The following is a 25536-nucleotide window of genomic DNA, read 5'->3' on the forward strand; positions in this document are numbered from 1 at the left end:
TCAGGCTGAGACCCTGATAGGTTTGGCTCTGTGTCCCCACTCAAAACTCATCCTTCCTGTGTCAAGGGAGGAACCTGGGGGAGGGGATTAGATCTGGAGACAGTTTCCCGCGTGCTGCTCCCCTGAGAGTGAGGGAGTCCTCAGGAGAGCTGATGGTTTCAAAGTGTGGCACTTCCTCATTCTCCACTCACTCCCTCCTGCCGCCTTGTGAAGAAGGTGTCTGCTTCCCCTTCGCCTTCTGCCATAATTGTAATTCCCTGAACTCTGAGTCAATTAAACCTCTTTCCTTTATAAACTACTCAGTCTCAAGTATTTATTATTATTATTTTTTTTAACAGAGTTTCAATCTTGTCACCGAGGCTAGAGTGCAATGGCACCATCTAGGCTCACTGCAACCTCTGCCACCCAGGTTCAAGGGATTCTCCTCCCTCAGCCTCCCGAAGTAGGTGGGATGACAGGCGCCCGCCACCACGCCCAGCTAACTTTTTTTGTATTTTTAGTGGAGACGGGGTTTCACCATGTGGCCAGGCTGGTCTTGAACTCCTGACCTCAGGTGATCCACCCGCCTCAGCCTCCCAAAGTACTGAGATTACACATGTGAGCCACCACACCCGGCCTCAAGTATTTCTTTACAGCGGTGTGAAAACAAACTAAAACCCCTTCCCTGAGGTGCCTTCTGCTTAGGCAACCAGCTGCCCCATGCTCCTCCTCTGCCCCCTGGTGTTTCTGTTCCCCTGATGAGGGCCAAGTGATAAACAGGGCCAGTCACAGCCCCATCCTACCGCAGCCCGTGTGGCTGCTGGAGAGGCCACGCTCCTTTCCTCACCCCAAGGGGCCCTGATACGCTCTTTGGATCCTGGAGGAAACTGACCCCCTATTCTCTCACTGGTGCAACTTCTTCCAAGACCTCAAAGCTGGACAACGTGATCCGGTCTTTTTAAATGTCTCCACTTGCTAGGGCTGTCACTGGGACAGCACTAGAGGGTGGTGGCAATGGATGAATGGATGGATGGATGGATGGACAGTAGTCCAGGGATGATGTCCCTGTCTGTACTGACCTGGGCCCTTCCTCCAATGAGCAGCCTTCCTGAGTGAGTTTATACAATTGTCCCTTGGTATCCATGGAGGATTAGTTCTAGGGTCCCGGGGATGCCAAAATCCATGGATGCTCAAGTCCCTGATATAACATGGCCTAGTATTTACATAAAAGCTATTCACATCCTCCAGTAGACATTAGACCATTACTAGATTATTTGTGATATGTAATACAATGCAGATGCTACATAAATGGTTGGGATACTGTATTCTTTAGGGAATGATGACAAGAACAAAGTCTGCACATGTTCAGTAGAGACATAACCATGCAATTTATTTTCTGAATATTTTCCATCTGCTGTTGCTGAATCCACAGATGCAGAGCTCCCAGATATGAGGGCCAAGTGTGCTTTGAGAGTAGGGTGGGTGAGGTTGCTAATGAGTACAGGGGAGCAGCTGTCGATCAGAGGTCCCTGCATTGAGGCATCTGGATGCCCTATCTTGGGACTTGAGACTCCGTTTGAGTGGCACAGGCAGACTGAGTCCAGGTCAAAGTTCACCCCTTGAAGCTTCATTTTATCCCAAGCTCTTTCTGGACCCTGGAATTTGGCATCCCCTAGGCCCTGGCAGGAAGGACAGATGAACCAGATTTTAGATAACATGTCTGGAATAGAGTGAGGCCCTACTGTGTGCCTGGCACTTTCCCCACAGGATCCTCTAGCTAGAACATTCAAGGGTCATGGTGAGAAATACCCAGTTAAAATATCAGAAATTTAAAAAAAAGATACCATTAGAGACACGAAAATACAGTGATGAGGAACTGGGTGCACACATGAGTGGGGAAGCCAGGCCTGGCCAGAGAAGGCACACCCACGTGCACAGATGTGTTTACCCATGTACAGGTGTGCACGCATGCACACAAACACATTGCAGGCAGGCATGTGGCCGCCTCAGGCAGCGGAGGACCCTGACTCTGGGCCCTGCTGACCCGGGCAAGGCCCCACTGTGATGCGTGCCATGACCTCAGAATGTCACTGGTGCTTAGCACCAATCCGCTCTCCCGCCTGCCTCTGTGTTCTACGGCAGTTACCCACGCACAGTGGTATCAGCTACACACGCACGGTGGTATCTGGGACCAGTTTTGTGGACTCAAAGGTTTTCTACCTGAGAGGCATAACGCAGGCCAACGGATTCATCGGAATCAGGTGAGTGCGACCTGCTCTCTTCCCTCCAGGCTGACTTGGGGACAGTGGCTATGCTGTGGGTGGTGTTGGCCTCTGGGCAGCTACCGAGGAGGGTCATCCCTGAGCACTCACCGGTCGCCCGTTCTACACTGCCAGTGTAGACGATTGGCTCTTTCGTCCTCATGGTGGCTTCATAGAGTGAGTGCTGTTCCCTAGTGTACCCATTCGACAGGTGAGACGTCTGGGGTCAGGGAGGCGGTTACCGGCCTGGGAATCCAGACAGGACCCTGGGTTTTGATCTCAGCCCTGCCGTACGCTGTGCTGGAATTCAGGCCTGAACCCTGTGACCTCCCTGCCCTAGATCCCAAGTCTTCCCAGGTTTCCCATCCCGATGGGGCAGAGCCTGGCCCTGGCAGAGCCACTGGGATAGATCCACTGTGGGTGGGGGAATAGGAGGGTCCTCAGAACACCTCTGTGCCCTAAGCTGGGTCCTGATGGTGGCTGTGGGCCTCACTGAACACACATGGTCCCTTGTCCTGGGGAACCTTCTGTCCTTGGGTAGCTGTGGAAAATGAAGGAGCCCTGGAGGGCTGGCTGGGGGGAGACTATCTTCTCTTCTGTTCAAAGGGGTCCGGGCACTGGGGTTCTCTCCACATATTTCTTGCTCTGTCTGGTCCTTTCGAGGCCTCGCCCTCCTTTTGCCCCAAGTGTTCCCAGGAGGGATGGTCCATCCAGGTGTTCTCTGGGGCCAAGGACCCACTGTCCTTCCTCAGCGACCTGGGAAAATGAAGCCCCCTCCTGTAGGGACAGCTCAGAATGGTGGAGTCCAGTCCCTCCCCGAGTGAGGGTTTCCACTAGCACAATAGATCATTTTCATCCCCCAAACCGAACACCCTCCTGCTCAACTGGCATTATTCCTAAAGTGGCTTCACTGTTCAGACTCAACAGCCACGGGAGCCAAAGTGATGAGTGGAGAAGAACAGAGCAGTCAGGAGAGATCTTGTTCCCTGTAGGAAACTGGACATCTCTGTGGTCCTGAGCATCCCAGGAGGCCGATTGTACAGAGACCTCTGGTCGCTGACCCCAGTCTCCCTCCATATCCCTGGAATAGCCCATCATGGGCCCTTCGCCCTTGGCAGGTGGACACTATTCAACCTGCTGGGGCAGGTGTGTCCCCATTTCATGGCATTTGGGGATGATGGGACTCTCTGTCGAGGTCGCACTGTCCTCAAGTCCTTGGGATGATGCCCACCCCTGCTTGGGACTGGAGACTGCAGAGACTCATGCATGTGTGGGACACTAGGTCTGGCGCCTTTTTAGCTGGGGGCGGTGGTGGAATGGGGGTTACGCAGCCAACCAGCATCTGGGAGCCTGGCGGGAACGGTTCAGGTGTTCTCCAAAGTTCTCAAGTACAATGTAACTTTTAGATGATTTTGTCTCACAGGATGGTAATCGTAGAGGATGCAGATAGTTTGTGGGCACAGGAGCGAGAGAATATCATCATGAAGTATGAGAAGGTACAGGTCGGTCTGCTCCTTGGAGGGAGGCCTCTTCCAGTGCGCCCTGGTCAAAGGGTCCTGGGCTCCCTAGGAGCACAGAGTGGGCACGGGTGGCCACTACCCCCAGGCCCTTGCACCCTTTGCCTTGGACCCCTCACCAAGCCTCCCTCTGGGTTACAGGGACACCGAGCCGGGCTGCCAGAGGACATGGGGCCTGAGCCTGTTGGAATCTACAACAACATTGATCGCTTTGGGATTGTGCAGTGAGTCCTCTGTGCTCCCCTCACCCCTGAAGCACCTTTCTCAGCTCAGGGATGGGTTTGCTTTCAGAAAGGCCTTTCTGAGGCAGGACTGCCTCGCCGGGTCAGGCCAACCTCCTTTCCAGGGTCAGAACTCCTCCCTGACTCCCCTGCAGGTCCAGCCCGAGGTTGCTGTTAGGCCAGAGGGGCGGGGCCCATCTAGGGAGCGAGTGGGAATGGAGACTGGCCTAGGTCAGGCCCCTGGACTCTCAGCAGTTCTGTCCCCAAGTTAGCACAAGAGAAGCGGGCTAGCCTGAGGGTCTGGCCATGTCTACTTGGAAACAACGCCAGTGAAATCCAAGGGTTGTGGCTACAGGGTGAGGGGACGCCTGGCCCAGCCTCAGGGCTGTTGTCCAGCAGGTCTCTGAGGGCCCACCTGCCCCTGTCCTCCCTCATTTCCCTAGAGCTACAGCCCTCACTGTCCCCATGGGGAAGGGGGAAAGGTATGGGAACGATGGGAGCGGTGGCCCTAGGAGAATGGGGGAGAAGATGGGCAGGGCCCCGTTCTGGGTATTTCATGGTGAGGCCAGGGAGGCAGCAGGGCTTGTGGCTAGAGACCCTAGGTCTGGTGCTGGGAAAGGACCTGGGGCCATGTAAGAGGAGCCCAGCCAGGAGTCCATCCCTTAGGGTTCATAGGATGGAGGGACAGAGGATCCCGGGGGAGGTAGGGTGGCAGGGAGCTGATGAGCCGTGCCACTTCTGAAAGGCAGGGTGTGTGGGTCAGGTGCAGGGAGAGGCAGGTGGAAACTGGGAGTCAGAACCTGCAAGGGCCTTGGGGCTGTTAAGTGGGATGGGGCCCTGGTACACCAGGAGTACACCGGGAAGGTCTCAGGGCAGGCTCCCTTGACCCTGGTGGTGTGATGTGGTCACTCCCTGAGGGACTCCTGTCAGGGCCCAGTCGCCCACCCTGGGCAGCCCCCATCCCACCTCAGGCCTGACCTTTCTCAGCTCCAGCAGAAAGCACCCCCTCCAGTCCAGGACGGGCAGCCCCATTGTGCAGCCTGACCACCCCCCACACCAGGGGCCCCAGTAACCCCGGCCAGGCTGGCCCCGCACTCCCTCTTCTCCCAGGTCCTGCCCCTCCTGGGAGTCAGCCCCACAGGAAGGCCCTTGTCCTCCCTTCCCTGTGTCTTTTCCTGGACTGAGCGCTGAGCTGGATAGGGACAGAGCCTGTCCTTTCTGGGGGTTGGGTCCCAGTCTCGGGGAGCTCCAGGCCCTGTGCAGGTCCTCAGTTCTGCCTGGGTTGTCTTACAGTGAGACAGAGCTGCCTCCTGCCACTGCTCAGGAGGCGAAGGTAAGAGCCTGATGCATGGGGAGGGGGCTGGTCCAGGGATGTGGGGACTGGGCGGGTGGTCGGTGAGGCAGAGGAGGCAGCTGGCCGGGGCAGTGGCGGGTGAGGGCAACACGATGTCCCTGGGAGGGGCAGCACTCCCTGCTGGAACTGACCCCAGGTTGCTGTAACTTTGGCAGCTTGATAAGATTCCAAAGTGAGAACCACAGTTGTGGCTTGGGGGTGGCTGCCCGCCTGTGTCAGGACCCCACGTAGAGGCTGGGACCTGACCTAAGACTGGTGTGTCTGTGGCCTGAGGATGGCACGTCCCGGGGTCCCAAAGCCAGCCCACTGGCGCTCATTTGCTCAAAGGCTCTCAACCCTTAGGGTCTGCCCTTCCCTGGCTCTCTCCAGCTGGGTCCACCAGGGATCCAGAGCCCAAGATCCAGCATCCACGGGCGGCTCTGGGAAGCCTGGCAGCTCCGCTAACTCCAACATTCCCCATTTGACAGCAAATGCGGCGGGAGATAACACGAAAGAGCAAGTGGATGGAAATGCTGGGACAATGGGAGACATATAAGAACAGTGAAAAGGTAATGTGTGGAGGGAGAGGCCCCGGGAACCACTCTGCAGAGACAGGGGACGGGCACCCATGGCTGTGGCCTGGCACCGTCAGCCTCTCAGAGGGCGGGTGGCACACTGTCCTCACCCAGAGGACTGCAGGCCTGGTCGGTGATTTGCCTGCCTATTCGTGCAAGCGTCACCTTGCGGGAGGGAATCTGAATCTAGGGCTGGGACCACCCGGAGCTCAAGGCTAGGGATGCCCTGGTGACCCAAAGGAAGGAGAATGTTCAGATCAGAGTCCCGACTCTGAGTGTCTATCCACTCTTTCAGTCCTGGGAAGGGAGACTGTCTCCCAGCTTAATGTCACCTCTAATGAGGAATCATGGGGCCAAAACCAACCATTTCCAGAATCCTCGGGCTCTGGTCCTCACTGGGGTCGCCCCGTGGCCTGTGACACCAGGTTGTTTTCTGCCCACAGCTGAGAGATCGAGTATATAAGGGCATTCCCATGAACATCCGGGGCCAAGTGTGGTCAGTCCTGCTGAACATACAGGAAGTCAAGTCGAAAAACCCCAGAACATACAAGGTACACTCAGCCGGAGCACGACAAACAGGACAGGCCGTGTCAGGGGCTCAGGTCTCCAGCTGGAGGGAGCATCAAGCCCAGGCTGGCGGGTGGGTAGGATGGTCAGATGCACATCCTGGGCACGGACGGTGACATAGTCGCCACAGACAAACTTGGCTCTGGTGACCCTCCCCGGCTTCAGTAACAAGCCAAAAAGCAGCTTTGTGCAGAAGGAAACCTTCCTGCTTTCCTTCCTTCCCGGAGTGCTGACTGTGGGCTGACTGCCATTTGGGGTTGGGAGTCTTCCATCCGTTCTGAGGCTGCTTCCTCCTCTTGGCCCTGCCCTACAGGTCATGAAGGAGAAGGGCAAGAGGTCATCTGAACACATCCACCAGATCGATGTGGACATGAGCAGGACATTAAGGACTCACATCTTCTTCAGGGATCGATACGGAACCAAGTAAGCCTATGGGAGCCACAGGGTCTCAACAGAGATGGAGTGAACGAAAGGGATGGGGGCTTCCCCGGAGAAGAGGCCAGGGTCACCCAGGAGGGATGACAGAGCTGCCAAGACCTCCCCTGACCCAGGGAGCAGCCGGCACCATGAACTGAGCACCTGGTTCCAAGCCCTGGGCCAGACTGGAACATGTGGGGCCAGAACCCAGGAGGATCCTGAGGAGACAAAAGGCAGCAAACAAAACCATGCACAATGGTGAAAGGTGCTCTCCCGGACCCACGGGGACCCATGGTAGGACTCACGGGAGGGTGGCAGGATGGAGGGCCCATGAGCCTCTCCAGGCAACACTGACAGCACCAAATGCTGGGGCAATTAGGGGTCCTGGAAACTGTCATCCTGGTCTGCTGGGAACAGGACATGGCACAGCCACTTTGGCAGCCAGTTTGGCAGTGACTCACAAAGCTCAATGCACTTCAACCACGTGTCCCCAAAGTATCACAAATATTGAACCCACTGATTTGAAAACTGATGTCCACATGAAACCTGCATGCCACGTCCGCTGCTTGCTTCATCGTCACTCACACAAGGAGCCTTCGGGGACAGTCTTCAACATGGGAAGGGGGAGAGCAAGGCTGGTCCTCCCTTCAAACGGAAGACCCACTGAGAAAAGGGAATGAGCCAGTGATGCCCGCACGAACGCGGGTGGATCCTAGATGCATTTTGCTGAGGGAAAGAAGCCAGACCCAATAAGCTACCACGTAGGATTCCCATTCCTGGGCCATTCTGGAAAAGGCCAAACCATAGGGATTGAGAAGCAGTCTGGGTGGCCGGAGGCTGAGGGATCAGGGAGAGGCTGGGTGCATAGGGGCCACCCTGGAGACTTGGAAGATGAAGGAGTCACTTCAGGAGGGGCTGGAGCGGTCGCCAGGAGACTCTGCCCATTGGTTTAGAACCGTGGAGGAACTGTACACCCAAAGGCTGAACTGGCGTGTATGCAAATTGAAAATAAATAAAGAAAATCATTCAGAGTGAAAAGGATCAGGCAAGTCACTGTACAACTGGGCTATCTGCATGTCACAGATGTGGATTTTCCTGAAACATTTCCTCAAAGTCAAAGGCCCTGAAGAGCTCACTGCTTATCTGGTGAATCATCTGAACCTAAAGTGGGATTTGTTGTTAGGCTTTGTAGACAAAGTGAAACTTACGGCATCTGCACAAAACAAACAAAAGCCTCATTTCTCTGTTTCCTAGGCAGCGGGAACTATTCTACATCCTCCTGGCATATTCGGAGTATAACCCGGTGAGTATTCCCGGCAGTGACGTTCCCGGGCAGTATTTCCCTGTTCACAGGAGTGGGTGTCTGGTGGGGGTGTCGCTGCTTCTTTTAAAATTAGTATTTGTGAGCCACCAGGATATAGGAGGTAGGACTCCGGCTCACTGCTGGCATAAACCTCCAAGCAAGGGGGTGGTCTCAAGGGGTCAAGCTGAGACACAAAGGAGTCGGGGCCTGGACTCCTGGTGTCACCTGGGTCTGACCACCACTTCCCAGAACAAGAAATGATGCCCTCCTCCTGGGGCTGCCCCAAAGCCCAGGAGCTTGGCAGGGTCGCATGCGGGATGGTGCCATCAGGAGACAGTTTGGACAAGGTGCTGAAGTGCCTGATGGACTTGGCTCTTGTCATGAAATGAATTTGCATCCTGAGGAAGCCTCTTCATCAGAGGAAGCCTCCCCAGTCACCTCTGCCCTCTCCAATGACATGAGTCCTCCCAGGTGACCTTAGTCCTCCCAGGTGATATCCTTTCACGGTGACTCTGGCTCTTGCAGGAGGTGGGCTACTGCAGGGACCTGAGCCACATCGCGGCCTTGTTCCTCCTTTATCTGCCTGAGGAGGATGCATTCTGGGCACTGGTGCAGCTGCTGGCCAGGGAGAGGCACTCCCTGCAGGGTAGGTGAACAGGTGCCCAAGGGACCTCATGCAGTCAGACCCAGGGATGGCCACCCTGGCCAGATGATCTCAGCTTTCAGCCAAGGCACCTTCCTTGGCCAGCTCCTTGGGAGTCTTTAGGATGTCTCTGCTGAGGGTCCCACAGGGGTCCACGGCTGACCCCAAAGCCCAAGTCAGACGCCTTTCATCCCCATCAGCGGAGGGCATCTCATCCTCCCCGTGGCCACCCTCTGTGTCCTGCTGTCACGCCCTCTGGATCTGATTGTGTAACTGACTCTCCAATCCCTGAGAATCCTGCTGCCCTTGGTGCCCATGAATGGGCCGACCAATCCCAGGTGGCAGCATCTCCCCAACCCGTGTCCCCTGGCCCGACCTCACTTCCAGGAGACGACCAAGAGCCCAGCACCCACCCTGCTCTGGCTGCCGTGTGGTGGCCTCAAGTCATGTTTGCCCTTTTTGCACCCTGGTCCAGGAGGCGTCCAGGGGAACCTCCAGCCAGGCTCCAGGGGATGTTCCTGCCCCACGTCCCCAGAGCAAAGGCTGCATGGTGGGTCACCAGATGGGAGGGTGAAAGGCCTTGAGGTTTGGGGGCCTCTCCAGCTGCCCAGCTCTTCCTGCTGATGGCTCCACATCTTGGGGGAAGGCTCTGATTTCTTGATGGGCTGGGGGCTTCTCAGGATTCCACAGCCCAAATGGCGGGACAGTCCAGGGCCTCCAAGACCATCAGGAGCATGTGGTCCCCACGTCACAACACAAGACCAGGTGGCATCTGGTGAGTTTATGGCGTCTGGCGAGCAAGCTTGGGCTCTTCCCCAGAGACTCTGCCTCCCGTGGAGCTGGAGGAACGGGGACTGGAGCCCCTGGTGGGGCTGGTGACTGGATGAGTCCAGCCAGGGCCTGACCTGGGACGTCGGGTTCTCCATGGGCTGGGAGTTGGATTCCTTTCCTGCCCTGGAGGAGACAGAGGCACAGGGATGGGGGCCCAGCTCCCGCAGAGCAGGGCAAAGGGCAGTGTGTCCACCGGGAGTGTGGGAAGGGGCCGGTGTTGGGGGGAGCCCTGGACACCGCCCAGTGTTCTGCACTAGGGGAAGGGTCTTCAGAGGCCCTGGAAGAGGGAGGTTTTTAGGGCAGCCCAGGGGGCCCTGAGCACCTCTGTTCCTCCCATCAGGACAAGGAAGGTCTTTGCGTGCAGGATTCCTCCTTAGGCTGGCTTCTCCAGACGTTGAATGACGGGGTAAGAAGGCACAGGGAGACCCTGGCTCAGGGACCCTCCTTGCCCTGCAGTGCCCTGCTTCCCCAGCCTGGGGGTCTGGCTCAGCCACAGCCCACAGGAGGCTCCGCCCACAGGGGGGGCCTCACAGGACACCCAAACCAAACCCTCTGCCCAAGAGGGGTCATCCCAGGGCAATGACTGGAGCTCAGGACCAGCCTTATAGGCAGACTGGGCCAAGACCTGACTTGGGAGGGATCAGGGAAGCCTCAAGCCCTGGGCAAGCCCCTCTCTCCAGGAGCCACACCCCCACTCCAATGAGTGCCCCCCATGAGGAGCTGCAAGACCTTGTCTGACACAGCGCCCTGGAGGGCTCAGGAAACCCTCATGGGGAAGGTCACTGACTCTGGGGACTGAAGCCCCAGTGGGCTCAGTTCGAGCCACCAGCCCCAGCCTGGAAGGGCTACAGTCTCCCACACCTGCTATCCCCACAGATCTCTCTTGGGCTCACCCTGCGCCTGTGGGACGTGTATTTGCTGGAAGGAGAACAGGTGTTGATGCCGATGACAAGCATTGCCTTTAAAGTTCAGAGGAGTAAGTCTACATGTGCCCAGTTGGGCCTGGGGAGCCCTGGGGTCAGACGCTGACTTACCCGAGGGCAGCTTCCTCACACTGTCCTCATGATCCTCTGTTCTGGCCCAGAGGGAGGTCTGGCCAGGTGGGCTGGGCAAGGCACAGTGACACCGAGCCCGTCCCCCACATGACCCAGATGAATGTCGTGAGCACTTCCCTACCCACTTCCCCCAGCCACGGTCTCCTGTGCACATCCAAACCCCTGGGGTGGCCACAAAAGATTCCCGCATCGCCTAGTGGGAGACTGAAGTGGCCACGGGGTATCAGCTGTGCCCCCTCCCAGGGAACTCTCCTGACCTGATGTCCACCCTGTCCCTAGAGCGCCTCATGAAGACATCCAGGTCTGGCCTGTGGGCACGGTTTCGGAACCAGTTCTTTCACTCCTGGGAGTTGGATGATGACTCTGTGCTCAAGCATCTTAGGGCCTCTACGAAGAAACTAACAAGGAAACAAGGGGACCTGCCACCCCCAGGTGAGCTCCAGTGCCATGTCCCCCCCCATGTCACCCTCTGGGGCAGTCAATAATAGGGGAGTGCCCGAGACCCGCAACCCTACTACCTGGGCCTTCCTCTTCACCTTTTCTTCCTCCTCTTCCTCCTGGACTCTAAGAAAGTACAGGAGGCCCACCGGTCCTCACGGCAGGCGCTCAGTGCGTGTGTACTGGATGTGTTGTGCCCGCAGGAGGGCGATGTGGGCAAGACCTTCCAACAAGCCGCCTCCCACATTCCACAGTGTCTCTGTCTCCCCATCACAAGGCCATCAAGGGCACTAAAGAAGCCAGACCCATTTGTGGGAAACCCTGCCCCTCCCTGCAAGCACCCACCACCTCAGAGAGCAGCAGAGGCCCCTCACTCCTGCACGCTCCTCCAAGGTTTCCAGGACAACAAGCCTTGAGCCAGGGAGACAAGGGAATCGGGTGTCCCTGACCCCAGAGCATTCAGGGAGAGGGCACAGGCTGCACCCCAGGCGAGAGCCAGAGCCAAGAATTCAGCCAGATGTGGGAACGGTCAGTCCTGGCATGGACTGGGCAGCCCAGGAAGGCAGAGGGTGACCCACATCCAGGTCCAATCACCCACTGTGGAGATGGGTCCCCATGTGAGGTGACAAGGGGCTGGGTGACATCCAAGTCCCCTCCCACCTGAGTTCTCACTGGGGGCTGTATCCCTGGCCCAACAGCCCTGGGACGAGGGTGTGTGGTAGGAATCCCCCAGCCAGTCCGAACCCTGGGGGCAGTCCTAGGAGCTACCTGTCATGCCCTGATAGCTTCCCCATGCCAGGCAGCACACACCCCTCCCTCTGGGATCAGCAGACTACAGGCATGTCCTCAGTGTCAGACCATGGGGCCACACAGAGATCCTGAGGACTCCAGAGACCCAGGCAGGTGGGGCCTGGCCGGGAAAGGCCTGCATGGGCTCAGTGGAGACGCTGACCACGTCTGTTTTTCTTTCAGCCAAACTCGAGCAAGGGTCCTCGGCACTGAGGCCTGTGCTGACTTCAAGTGGCAGAGTGACCCTCTGCAAGGGGGACAGGCAGACCCCTCCAGGCCCACCAGCCCGGTTCCAGCGGCCCATTTGGTTAGTTTCCCCACCATGGGCACCTTGTTCTTCCACATCTTGTCCTGGTGTGGCTGTCCGGGAAGACACCTACCCTGTGGGCACTCAGGATGTGCCCAGCCCGGTCCCGGCTCAGGGAAGACCTCAGGGTTCCTGGAGATTCCTGGAGTGGAACTCGATGCCCCGGCTCCCGACGGACCTGGATGTAGGGGGCCCTTGGTTCCCCCATTATGATTTCGAACAGAGCTGCTGGGTCCGTGTCCCTTCTGAATGTGTCCTGGACAGCCCCGGGACTGTGGGACAGGGCCAGCTCGAGAAGCCCGCGGGGACCCTGACACCAGGCCCTGCCCAGGCTCATCAGGACTGAGGGAGGCCAGGAGATATCCCACTACAACAGGGCACCCCGTCTACGGACAAGAGACTTGCACCCAATTTCTACAATGGCACCGTATCCCAGGAAGACCAGCTGGCCACCTGCTGGCAGGCAGAACACCCTGCGGAGGGGGTGAGATTGGCTTTTACCGCACTGAGCCACAATGTGGACATGGACTTCCAGCCAGCCCTGCACTGCACCCAGCACTGATTCCAACCAGGACGGCTCCTTTACAGCTAGGGACGAGCAGCAGCGCGCTCCCACCTCAGGGCCTTGCCTCTGTCACCTCTACTTGGAAAATTCTCATTTCCCTCCAGGGTTCTAGAAGCATCTGGGGCAGGGCTCATGGCTGGATAACTTCCCAAGACTTAACAACCCAAGCAAACTTCACGTCCTCGTTTTATTTTTTGTTAAACTTATGAAAATTGATTAAGAAAGTGTGCAGCTCGAAAGACCTTCACAGATGGAACACACCAGCCCCCAGATCACAAAGCCAACCATGCCCAGCCCCTCCCAGCACCCCCAGCCGTGTGACCAGCTTTCTGAATTCCCACAACACCGTGTGCCTGCCTTTGTGTTTTCAACTCATAGATGATTAACCCCCTTCATGTTTTAAAATAAATGTTTTCTGTTGAAATTAGTTTAGATATAAAAGATTGAAAAGGCACTACAGTGGCCTCCTACACCTTCCATCCAACTGCCCCTAATAATGACGTTTTGCAGTTCCATGGCACATAACAAATTTAGACTGGGTGTGGTGGCTCACACCTGTAATCCCAGCAATTTGAGAGGTCGAGGCAGGACGTTCAGGTTCACTTGAGTCTAGAAGTCTGGGACCAGCCTGGGAAACACAGGTGGACCCTGTCTCTAGAGAAAAGACAAAGAAATTAGCCTGGCATGGTGGTGGGTGCCTATGGTCCCACTTAGGAGGCTGAGGCAGGATTGCTGGAGCCCATGAGTTCCAGAAAGCAGTGAGCCATGACTGCACCACTGCACTCCAGCCTGGGTGACCGAGTCAGACTTCCCCTCTTAAAAAAATTAGCAATTTAACGTGGGTACAATCCTATTAACTAAATAATAATGTGAACTATTATCTAAGGTTATTAAGGCTGGAATTATCCTATTTTTGCCTAACTTCTCATACCTGTCCCTAGATCCCACTTCGGACTCGCCCTCTGCCTTCAGCTCATGTCACCTCAGCTTCCTCCAGATGGTTCAGCAAACACACACCTGGGCTGAATGGTAGAGCTGATTGCTCGTACACAAGGGGAGACCTGTGGGCAGGGGTTTTCAAACTTATACAGCAAATGAGTTTTCCATGGTGTTCTGGAGAGCACCCTTTGAGAAACACTTTGACAGTGAATCCAGGCCCCAGTATCCATCAGCTGATGTAGTGAATTTTGTGGAAGCTCAGTGAACACCTGCTCTGCAGGGTGCATGTGAAAGGGGAGAGGATGAGTAAGCTGCAGATAAAGAAGACAGGACACAGGGGGTCTGTCGAAGCTCTATCCCCTGCCTTCAGCACTCACGGATCAAATCCAACTCTTAGGGAATGGTGGCCACATGCTGGGCCAGCTCCAGGCTCTGAGGATCTGAGAGTGAGTGATGCAGAGCCAGGCCTTGCCCTCGGGGAACTCTCCAGCGTACACCTCCCTCTACCCTCCCAGCGCCCTGCAAAGCAGGCGTCAATGTCATTGTTAATGCACAGAGGAGGAACCTGACTGTTAGACAGGTTCCTGGGTTTTCCAGGGTTGCACGGCTTCTGGGAGACAGGTGTGACCCTGAGGACAGGGCACAGGCCAGTGTAATGCCAGGTTGGAATGAGCTGTGATCTGTACCATGTAGAGGCCTAGGCCAAGGTGGGAGTGACTGATGACCAGGTCAGCCAGGTGGCTGAAAACACTCTTGGGTCCTCACCTGCTGGCTCCCAGGAGTCTGGAACTGCCAGGAGGGTGGTGGCAGGTCCCCCATCCTCAGCTGGGTGGGCCGGGATAGAATAACAAGGCGAGGGCACATTTCCCCAGCCATTCCCTCCAGGCGCCGCTGTGACCTGCTCATTCCAATTTTGTGGAAATGTTTCCACACACACAGAATTGCAAGTAGCAGTGGATGTGGTGAGAGGCATTTGGACATGGGATAGGCAGTATTTTGGAGGCAGAGCCTCCAGGACTCGCCGATGGGTTAGCTGCAGGGCTTGAGCGGGGAAGGAGAATCGAGGATGATGTGTTCAAATCAGTCCATTCACTTCCTCTGTGCCACGCCTGTGCTGGGCACTGGGAGAGACAGATGAGCACAGGAGTCCCGGCCGGGGGGAGGTGTGGGAGGAAGCCCAGGGTGTCTACTGGGAGCTGAGGGCTTGTGTCCACCTCAGCGCCATCCAGGTTCTCTGCATGGACGAGTATAAGCTGAGCTGCCTGGAGGAGGAGGAGCTGCTCTTGATGGTGACCAGCATGTTCAGGAACGGAGACTCCTCTGGCACCGGAGAGGTTGGTGGCCTGAGGTCGGATGGTCTAGGGAGTGTTGGGGCACAGGAGGACCCAGGAAAGGGTCTGGGGGATGCAGGACGTCCTACGGACGGCGTTTGAAACTCAGTGCTCAGGTCACTCCGAGTCACTCAGGTCATTTGCCAGCGTCTGTCGTAATTATTGCCATATGAGAGTGCCACCTCTCCTATGACATGTTTTATATATTTCTGTGAATGGCCTACTTGTTTATATTTACAACTTCATGTTTAAAGGAAACTTCTATCACTCTCACAAATGGAAAGCCAGTAAAACATAAATTCTATGAAAACAAAACGAAGTCAATGAATTTTAGCTGGATACTATTCCCTGACCAAGGCCTGCTGGAGGTGGTACAACCAGGGTTTGAATTGAGATGTGCCAAGCTTCTGAGTTTCTTCTCTTTCCCCCACACCAGGGCTCCTGAGTACTGCATTACTGACATCAGGGGCCAGACAGTTCTTTGTGACGGGGCTGTCCTGCGCCTGGCAGGATGTTTAGCAGCTTCTCTGGCCTCCACCCACTGGAAGCCAAGGGAATTCAGAGAAGCTCCTCATTCTCCCATTTCATCCTCAGGACAATATATGACATAAATGTTATATCTTTTATTTTATAAATGAACAAAATGAGACTCAGAAAGGTTTAAGTGAATTACCTAAGAACACAGGGACAGCAAGAGGTAGAACTAGAAAGTGAACACAGGAGTCCACATGGGACAACAACAAAGTTCAGGTTCCAGCTTCCTTTGAGTCTCTCATTCCAACAATTACCATCGTCTGGATATGAGCTGAAGTACAGGAAACCTGGGGCTGAACTCTCCTCCCATCAGGCCTAGGAGCCCAGACCAGAGCCCCAGCCCATGGTCTCCCAGTCATCAGGCCACTGGAGTGAGCTGGCATCCACACTAGCCTGGTTTCCCAAAGCTGCAGGGATGCCAGTCTCACTGCGGAAGAACAAAATGAAGGGCATTTGCTTCTCCTGCAGGCTGCCAGGATTTCACACAGATTCCTTTTCTTGCTTTCCTCTCCTACAGCAGAAAACACAGTGGTGCACCCCCTCCCAGTGTCCCGAGGCTTTGCTGCGAGTTCTCTAATTTCTCCCACTCTCGCAGTGCACCCTACCCGCGTCTCCCTGGCAACCTTTCTGCTCTATCCCCTCGACACCTGGATCAGAACACCTGTGAGGCCGCTTATCAAGCTACATCCCAAATGATCATTCCTGTGTCCTCAGCCAGTGCCCAGGCCCAACTTGCTCTCCGGGGGTGACTTTCTTTTCTGCCCAATATGGTTTCATCATCTGTAAATTGGGGATAATTAAAGTCTTGATCCTGATATTTGACTCTCAAAGCAGAAGTAGCAAGCTCAGCCAAGTCACGTAAACAAGAGGAGACGTTCCTTGTGAACCGAGAGGGCACTGGTCACCAGGGCCGCTCCTTCTTCTCCCAGGGCTCTCCACCCGCCCTCGGCTCAGCGGAAGAGGAGACTCAGGCTGTGCTTCTGCGCATAGGCTCCCAAAGTGCTGAGACTACAGGTTTCAGCCAGGATGCCCGGCCTATTGAAGTGTTTTTAAGTGGGCAGCGGTATGTTTGGATTTGCATTTCTGAAGTTCGTTTTGTTGTGAAAAGTTCATTCTGCAGATTGGTGATAGTCGGTTAGAGTGAATATTAAGAGACTACAGTCATTTTCCATTATCTTCTGTTTTTCTTTCCTTGATTTTAGTTCCCCATGGTCAACCCCTCTGAAAATAGGTGAGTAGAGTACAGTGAGGTAGAATCACGTGTTGTGTAATGCAGGAGGGAGGTATGTTCTTAGAAATACCTCATTAGGTGATTTTGTCATTGCACAATCATCTTAGAATGTTCTCAAACAAAGCTATATTGTATAGCCTACCACATACCTAGGCTACATGGTATAGCCTATTGCTCCTAGGCTGCAAACTTGTACATTTCATTAGTGAATCCCGCAAGCAACTTAACATAATGGTAAGTATTTGTGTTTTTAAACATAGAAAAGGTACAGCTAAAATAATGGTATGAAAGAAAAAAAAATGCACTTGTATAGGACTTTAGCATGAATGAAGCTTGCAGGACTAGAAGTTGCTCTGGGTGAGTCAGTTAGTAAGTGGTGAGTGAATGTGAAAGCCTGAGACATTATTGTACATTCCTGATAGGGTTTGGCTGTGTATCCCCACCCAAATCTCATCTGGAATTGTAATCCCAATGTGTTGAAGGAGGGAGGTGACTGGATAATAGGGGCAGTTTCCCCCATCCTGTTCTCATGACAGTGAGTGAATTCTCTTGAGATCTGATGGTTTTGAAAGTGGCAGTTTTTTCCTACATACAGATTCTCTTTCTCTTGCTTGCTTCCATGTAAGACGTGCTTGCTTCCCCTCCCACCGTGATTGAAAGTTTCCTGAGGCCTTCTCAGCCAGGTGGAACTGTGAGTCAATTAAACCTCTTATCTTTATAAATTGCCCAGTCTCAGGTAGTTCTTTATAGCAGTGAGAGAATGGACAGCTACAACTACCGTAGACTTTATAAACATTGTGCACTTAATGTACACTACATTTCGTTTAAAAATTGCTCTGTCATGTTGCTATGGCTATCACATCACTACGTCACTAGGCAATAGGAATTATTCAGTTCCATTTAATCTCATGGGACCACCATTGTGTATGTGGTTGTTGTTATGCAGACTGTATTTTGAGAGAGACCACATTCACATAACTTTTTCATAGTAGATTGTTAAAAAATTTTTTTAATCTTTAAAAATTTTTTTGAGGTGGAGTCTGTCTCTGTCACCCGGGCTGGAGTGCAGTGACACGATCTTGGCTCACTGCAACCTCCCGGGTTCAATTGACGTTTCTGCCTTAGCCTCCTGCTTAGCTGGGACTGCAGGCGTGAGCCACCACATTCAGCTAATATTTTTGTATTTTTAGTAGAGATGGGGTTTCACCACGTTGGCCAGGCTGGTCTCGAACTCCTGACCTCAGGTGATCTGCCCGCCTTGGCCTGCCAGAGTCCTGGGATTATAAGTGTGAGCCACTACACCCGGCCTGTTCTATTTTATAATTGTTACTAATCTCTTACTGTGCCTAATTTGTAAATTAACATGTTTTATAGGTATGTGTGTATAGCAAAAAACAGAATTAAGTGCTCAGTACCATTTGTCATTTCAGACATCCACTGGGGTTCTTAGAATGTTTCTCCCATGGATAACTGGGTGACTACTACATTTAGGAAGTGACTGAAGTGGTCCTGATGAAAGGCGATGCTGGCTTTAAGTAGGGTAACAGTGGACATGGAGAGAGATAGGCAGATCTCACCAGTATTGAGGAAGAGGAAGGGCACAATATAGTTATGGATGAAAAGTGAGGTTAGGGCCGGGCGCGGTGGCTCACGCCTGTAATCCCAGCACTTTGGGAGGCCGAGGCGGGTGGATCACGAGGTCAGTAGATAGAGACCGTCCTGGCAAACATGGTGAAACCCCGTCTCTACCAAAAATACAAAAAATTTAGCCAGGCGTGGTGGCTGGTGCCTGTAGTTCCAGCTTCTAGGGAGGCTGAGGCAGGAGAAAAGCGTGAACCCAGGAGGCGGTGGAGCTTGCAGTGAGTGGAGATCGAGCCACTGCACTCCAGCGTGGGAGACAGAGCAAGACTCCGTCTCAAAAAAAAAAAAAAAAAAAAAAAAAAAAAAAAAAAAAAAAGGAATAACCAGTTAAACCAGTAAGATTTGGATTTCTGACCCCCTAGCTGACCAAAAAATCAGCTGACCCCCTTCTGATCCTCTAGCTGACTGACAGATTCATAGGAACAATTGTTATTTCAAGCCACTGAGGTTTGGGACAATTAACTTTTGTTGCAGCAGCTGATTAAGACAATGCGGATTCTCATTAGTTGCATCACTTTGACAAGTCAGCCTAACCTCTTTCTTCTACCAACACCACCACGACCACCACTGCTGCCGCCCTCCACTGTACTCCTAAAGACAGTGGCTACTTTTGGGGATTCTTAATTTCTTGAAGTCGCTATGTGGAGGCCAAAGCAACTCCACGTTGGATGCTAATCTGCCATGTTGACTTCAGATTAACCTCTGCTCTGGGAAGATCATTAAGATTTCCAGTTTGTCTGTTATTCCTTGTGTAAGATCACATACTTACTGTAAATCCTGCTCTCAGGGTAAAACAGCTTTGCTGTTATCATACTTTAATTGTCCTACACATCACTTCTGAATCATGTATACCCTTTCCCTGTGGTATATCAGCCCTGGGTCTGCAGGGTAATGGTGCAGGGATCCACGATCTCATCTCTCTACCACCAGACACTGACACGGCTTCTGTTTGTAAGTCCCTATTAAATATTACTTTTGTTGTTGTTGTTGTTTTGTTGGTTTGTTTTGTTTTGTTTTTTTCAGATGGAGTTTTTCTCTTGTTGCCCAAGCTGGAGTGCAATGGCGTGATCTCGGCTCACTGCAACCTCCGCTTCCCGGGTTCAAGTGATTCTCCTGCCTCAGCCTCCCGAGTAGCTGGGACCACAGTCATGTGCCACCACGCCTGGCTACATTTTTGCATTTTTAGTAGAGATGGGGTTTCTCCATGTTGGTCGGGCTGGTCTCGAACTCACAACCTCAGGTGATCTGCCCGCCTCGGTCTCCCAAAGTGCTGGTATTACAGGCGTGAGCCACCGCGCCTAGCCACTTACTAAGACATAGGATTTGTCAGTGGCTTTCTTCTGCCTCTCAGGTTCATTGTACTTTGGGGGTAGGCTAGCATAGATTTGCCCGCCGTGGAACAACTATGAATATTTTATGAAAGAATGGCGGTGTTACAGTTGTGGAATACCATAGCCATATTACATTCAGGGAGTGGCAGCCCATGCTGTGTTTCAGATGTAATTTCATTCCTCCCTACAGGCTGGTGAGGCCGGAAGACTTTGGGGTTACATCATTGTGCATTTTGTTGGCGTAGGAGAAGGTGATATTTGTGAGTCTTGGCGTTTCAGCATGAAACTGAGAAAGGGAAGCTCAGTGAAGAGGAGAACAATGGTAGAGTGAACACACTTTTTTTTTTTTTTTTTTTTTTTTTGGAGTTGGACCAGCCTGAAATAAGTACGGATTTCTGGGCCACCAATGACTGTCCATGGCACAGATCCAAGCATACCAGTCAGAAAGCAGCCACTTCCCAGGGAGCATCATGTAGCTTTTAGGCTCTAGGGACACCACAAGCCACTGTCAGGTGAGAGGTACTTTTCACACAACCCAGCACAGAGGCCCCCTCTTTATTTCTCAAAATTTTGGGAGAACCCAAGACCCATAGCCTTTATTTTAGGGACTGTTTAATGGGCTTGGCAGAGAAAGAGACTATGTAATTGACCCAAGTCTTTTGAGCTCTTAGCATTAACTGAGATCCTGTAACATAGGCAGATTTAGCCCTTTTGTTTCTATTTCTATATTTAATATAAATGTATATTAAATTTTTGCAAACATTTAGCTTTTGGCTAAAGTCAGCTTTCGGCCACATCTGTTGATCAGCAGGGAAACAGAAGGAGAAGAGGGATTTTCACACTTAGCAAGCAACTCATGTGTGCCAGTTGCACAAAAGAGAGGTTATAGTGAGATATCCAATTCCCATTAGAGAAACAAGGGAGCTGGAACTCAGAGAACATAAGTGATTTGCTGACAGTCAAGGTTTGTGAGTGGCGGTGCTGGGATTGGAGCCAGGCTCACTTGGCCCTGAGGTCCATGTTGAACAGAAACCTTCTCTATGATTCCCCAGCAGACACACATAGCCATGCCGTTTCAGGTCCACTCTCAGGTTGCTTCTGCTGGGGCCTTATGTGCCTGAGGGCAGAAACTCATAATCATTTGAGGACCCACGTGGTGTTGCAGTCCAGCATGACCATTTCAAACTCTAACCACTCCTGCATCTGCAAAATGGCATTTTCCCTGCTGGGTGTCTAGGGTAGGGTAGCCCCCTACCCTGTATGGTTCCTAGCTGGGGCCCCTGTCACCAGGGAAACGGTGCTGGTTCTCACCCAGAAATAGATAAAGAGGAAGTGTCTCAGCTGAATAAGAACAGGTGTGCAAGCCTATCCCGACTCCCTGCTCCCTGAATGAAGCAGGGCCTCCTGGCATCGCTTGATATTTGTGATGCTATCCCAGGTTGTACTGGCAGCAGCCAATACCAGGGTTTTCCAGAGGCTGAAGTCCAACACAGGGTTAATGTCATTGCCTTTTCCTCCCTTCCTCGGGATCAGAGGAATAAACATCTCTTACTTAGAACTGTTCTATGCAGACTTAGAGTGGCAGAGGACTAACTTAACTTGTCAAAGGCTATTTTGAGCAAAAGTCACCTTGTGTCACTGAAGCTGTAGAACTGAGCCACAGTAGGAAACTGTTAAAGTCGCAGGGTCGAGGACTAGGTACCTATGTTATCCCAGCTGTGCAGAAGCACAGCCTGAGTCTCTTCTTCCGCTGAGCGGAGGGCGGGTGGAGAGCCCTGGGAGAAGAAGGAGCGGCCCTTGTGACCAGTGCCCTCTCGGTTCACAAGGAACGTCTCCTCTTGTTTACGTGACTTGGCTGAGCTTGCTACTTCTGCTTTGAGAGTCAAATATCAGGATCAAGACTTTAATTACCCCCAATTTACAGATGATGGAACCATATTGGGCAGGAAAGAAAGTCACCCTCGGAGAGCAAGTTGGGCCTGGGCACTGGCTGAGGACACAGGAATGATCATTTGGGATGTAGCTTGATAAGCGGCCTCACAGGTGTTCTGATCCAGGTGTCGAGACGATAGAGCAGAAAGGTTGCCAGGGAGACGCGAGTAGGGTGCACTGCGAGACTGGGAGAAATTAGAGAACTCACAACAAAGCCTCGGGACACTGGGAGGGGGTGCACCACTGTGTTTTCTGCTGTAGGAGAGGAAAGCAAGAAAAGGAATCTGTGTGAAATCCTGGCAGCCTGCAGGAGAAGCAAATGCCCTTCATTTTGTTCTTCCGCAGTGAGACTGGCATCCCTGCAGCTTTGGGAAACCAGGCTAGTGTGGATGCCAGCTCACTCCAGTGGCCTGATGACTGGGAGACCATGGGCTGGGGCTCTGGTCTGGGCTCCTAGGCCTGATGGGAGGAGAGTTCAGCCCCAGGTTTCCTGTACTTCAGCTCATATCCAGACGATGGTAATTGTTGGAATGAGAGACTCAAAGGAAGCTGGAACCTGAACTTTGTTGTTGTCCCATGTGGACTCCTATGTTCACTTTCTAGTTCTACCTCTTGCTGTCCGTGTGTTCTTAGGTAACTCACTTAAACCTTTCTGAGTCTCATTTTGTTCATTTATAAAATAAAAGATATAACATTTATGTCATATATTGTCCTGAGGATGAAATGGGAGAATGAGGAGCTTCTTCTGAATTCCCTTGGCTTCCAGTGGGTGGAGGCCAGAGAAGCTGCTAAACATCCTGCCAGGCGCAGGACAGCCCCGTCACAAAGAACTGTCTGGCCCCTGATGTCAGTAATGCAGTACTCAGGAGCCCTGGTGTGGGGGAAAGAGAAGAAACTCAGAAGCTTGGCACATCTCAATTCAAACCCTGGTTGTACCACCTCCAGCAGGCCTTGGTCAGGGAATAGTATCCAGCTAAAATTCATTGACTTCGTTTTGTTTTCATAGAATTTATGTTTTACTGGCTTTCCATTTGTGAGAGTGATAGAAGTTTCCTTTAAACATGAAGTTGTAAATATAAACAAGTAGGCCATTCACAGAAATATATAAAACATGTCATAGGAGAGGTGGCACTCTCATATGGCAATAATTACGACAGACGCTGGCAAATGACCTGAGTGACTCGGAGTGACCTGAGCACTGAGTTTCAAACGCCGTCCGTAGGACGTCCTGCATCCCCCAGACCCTTTCCTGGGTCCTCCTGTGCCCCAACACTCCCTAGACCATCCGACCTCAGGCCACCAACCTCTCCGGTGCCAGAGGAGTCTCCGTTCCTGAACATGCTGGTCACCATCAAGAGCAGCTCCTCCTCCTCCAGGCAGCTCAGCTTATACTCGTCCATGCAGAGAACCTGGATGGCGCTGAGGTGGACACAAGCCCTCAGCTCCCAGTAGACACCCTGGGCTTCCTCCCACACCTCCCCCCGGCCGGGACTCCTGTGCTCATCTGTCTCTCCCAGTGCCCAGCACAGGCGTGGCACAGAGGAAGTGAATGGACTGATTTGAACACATCATCCTCGATTCTCCTTCCCCGCTCAAGCCCTGCAGCTAACCCATCGGCGAGTCCTGGAGGCTCTGCCTCCAAAATACTGCCTATCCCATGTCCAAATGCCTCTCACCACATCCACTGCTACTTGCAATTCTGTGTGTGTGGAAACATTTCCACAAAATTGGAATGAGCAGGTCACAGCGGCGCCTGGAGGGAATGGCTGGGGAAATGTGCCCTCGCCTTGTTATTCTATCCCGGCCCACCCAGCTGAGGATGGGGGACCTGCCACCACCCTCCTGGCAGTTCCAGACTCCTGGGAGCCAGCAGGTGAGGACCCAAGAGTGTTTTCAGCCACCTGGCTGACCTGGTCATCAGTCACTCCCACCTTGGCCTAGGCCTCTACATGGTACAGATCACAGCTCATTCCAACCTGGCATTACACTGGCCTGTGCCCTGTCCTCAGGGTCACACCTGTCTCCCAGAAGCCGTGCAACCCTGGAAAACCCAGGAACCTGTCTAACAGTCAGGTTCCTCCTCTGTGCATTAACAATGACATTGACGCCTGCTTTGCAGGGCGCTGGGAGGGTAGAGGGAGGTGTACGCTGGAGAGTTCCCCGAGGGCAAGGCCTGGCTCTGCATCACTCACTCTCAGATCCTCAGAGCCTGGAGCTGGCCCAGCATGTGGCCACCATTCCCTAAGAGTTGGATTTGATCCGTGAGTGCTGAAGGCAGGGGATAGAGCTTCGACAGACCCCCTGTGTCCTGTCTTCTTTATCTGCAGCTTACTCATCCTCTCCCCTTTCACATGCACCCTGCAGAGCAGGTGTTCACTGAGCTTCCACAAAATTCACTACATCAGCTGATGGATACTGGGGCCTGGATTCACTGTCAAAGTGTTTCTCAAAGGGTGCTCTCCAGAACACCATGGAAAACTCATTTGCTGTATAAGTTTGAAAACCCCTGCCCACAGGTCTCCCCTTGTGTACGAGCAATCAGCTCTACCATTCAGCCCAGGTGTGTGTTTGCTGAACCATCTGGAGGAAGCTGAGGTGACATGAGCTGAAGGCAGAGGGCGAGTCCGAAGTGGGATCTAGGGACAGGTATGAGAAGTTAGGCAAAAATAGGATAATTCCAGCCTTAATAACCTTAGATAATAGTTCACATTATTATTTAGTTAATAGGATTGTACCCACGTTAAATTGCTAATTTTTTTAAGAGGGGAAGTCTGACTCGGTCACCCAGGCTGGAGTGCAGTGGTGCAGTCATGGCTCACTGCTTTCTGGAACTCATGGGCTCCAGCAATCCTGCCTCAGCCTCCTAAGTGGGACCATAGGCACCCGCCACCATGCCAGGCTAATTTCTTTGTCTTTTCTCTAGAGACAGGGTCCACCTGTGTTTCCCAGGCTGGTCCCAGACTTCTAGACTCAAGTGAACCTGAACGTCCTGCCTCGACCTCTCAAATTGCTGGGATTACAGGTGTGAGCCACCACACCCAGTCTAAATTTGTTATGTGCCATGGAACTGCAAAACGTCATTATTAGGGGCAGTTGGATGGAAGGTGTAGGAGGCCACTGTAGTGCCTTTTCAATCTTTTATATCTAAACTAATTTCAACAGAAAACATTTATTTTAAAACATGAAGGGGGTTAATCATCTATGAGTTGAAAACACAAAGGCAGGCACACGGTGTTGTGGGAATTCAGAAAGCTGGTCACACGGCTGGGGGTGCTGGGAGGGGCTGGGCATGGTTGGCTTTGTGATCTGGGGGCTGGTGTGTTCCATCTGTGAAGGTCTTTCGAGCTGCACACTTTCTTAATCAATTTTCATAAGTTTAACAAAAAATAAAACGAGGACGTGAAGTTTGCTTGGGTTGTTAAGTCTTGGGAAGTTATCCAGCCATGAGCCCTGCCCCAGATGCTTCTAGAACCCTGGAGGGAAATGAGAATTTTCCAAGTAGAGGTGACAGAGGCAAGGCCCTGAGGTGGGAGCGCGCTGCTGCTCGTCCCTAGCTGTAAAGGAGCCGTCCTGGTTGGAATCAGTGCTGGGTGCAGTGCAGGGCTGGCTGGAAGTCCATGTCCACATTGTGGCTCAGTGCGGTGAAAGCCAATCTCACCCCCTCCGCAGGGTGTTCTGCCTGCCAGCAGGTGGCCAGCTGGTCTTCCTGGGATACGGTGCCATTGTAGAAATTGGGTGCAAGTCTCTTGTCCGTAGACGGGGTGCCCTGTTGTAGTGGGATATCTCCTGGCCTCCC

The 25536-nt window shown here is 53.1% G+C and overlaps 1 protein-coding gene across 1 annotated transcript; it reads left to right on the forward strand.

Annotated features, from left to right (window-relative positions):
- The first annotated feature begins 2122 nt into the window (after positions 1-2122).
- On the forward strand, positions 2123-12582 carry LOC139359289 (TBC1 domain family member 3B-like). The gene is made up of 14 exons (XM_071081913.1): positions 2123-2240; positions 3664-3736; positions 3899-3981; positions 5272-5311; positions 5800-5880; positions 6330-6437; positions 6767-6876; positions 8125-8173; positions 8699-8819; positions 9497-9591; positions 9988-10053; positions 10524-10623; positions 10982-11134; positions 12113-12582. Exons 2-14 carry the CDS (start codon positions 3665-3667, stop codon positions 12580-12582), a joined length of 1548 nt encoding a protein of 515 aa, XP_070938014.1. The 5' UTR covers positions 2123-2240; position 3664.
- Positions 12583-25536: the final 12954 nt, after the last annotated feature.

Source organism: Macaca nemestrina, chromosome 17, assembly GCF_043159975.1.
Source record: "Macaca nemestrina isolate mMacNem1 chromosome 17, mMacNem.hap1, whole genome shotgun sequence".
Taxonomy (NCBI): domain Eukaryota; kingdom Metazoa; phylum Chordata; class Mammalia; order Primates; family Cercopithecidae; genus Macaca; species Macaca nemestrina.

Excerpts from the sequence above, each read along its gene's own strand:
- LOC139359289 (XM_071081913.1), top strand. The coding sequence starts at position 3,665 with ATGGTAATCGTAGAGGATGCAGATAGTTTGTGGGCACAGGAGCGAGAG. Across the intron at positions 5,881-6,329 it reads CATATAAGAACAGTGAAAAG|CTGAGAGATCGAGTATATAA; the intron begins GTAATGTGTGGA and ends TTCTGCCCACAG. Across the intron at positions 10,624-10,981 it reads TGCCTTTAAAGTTCAGAGGA|AGCGCCTCATGAAGACATCC; the intron begins GTAAGTCTACAT and ends CCCTGTCCCTAG.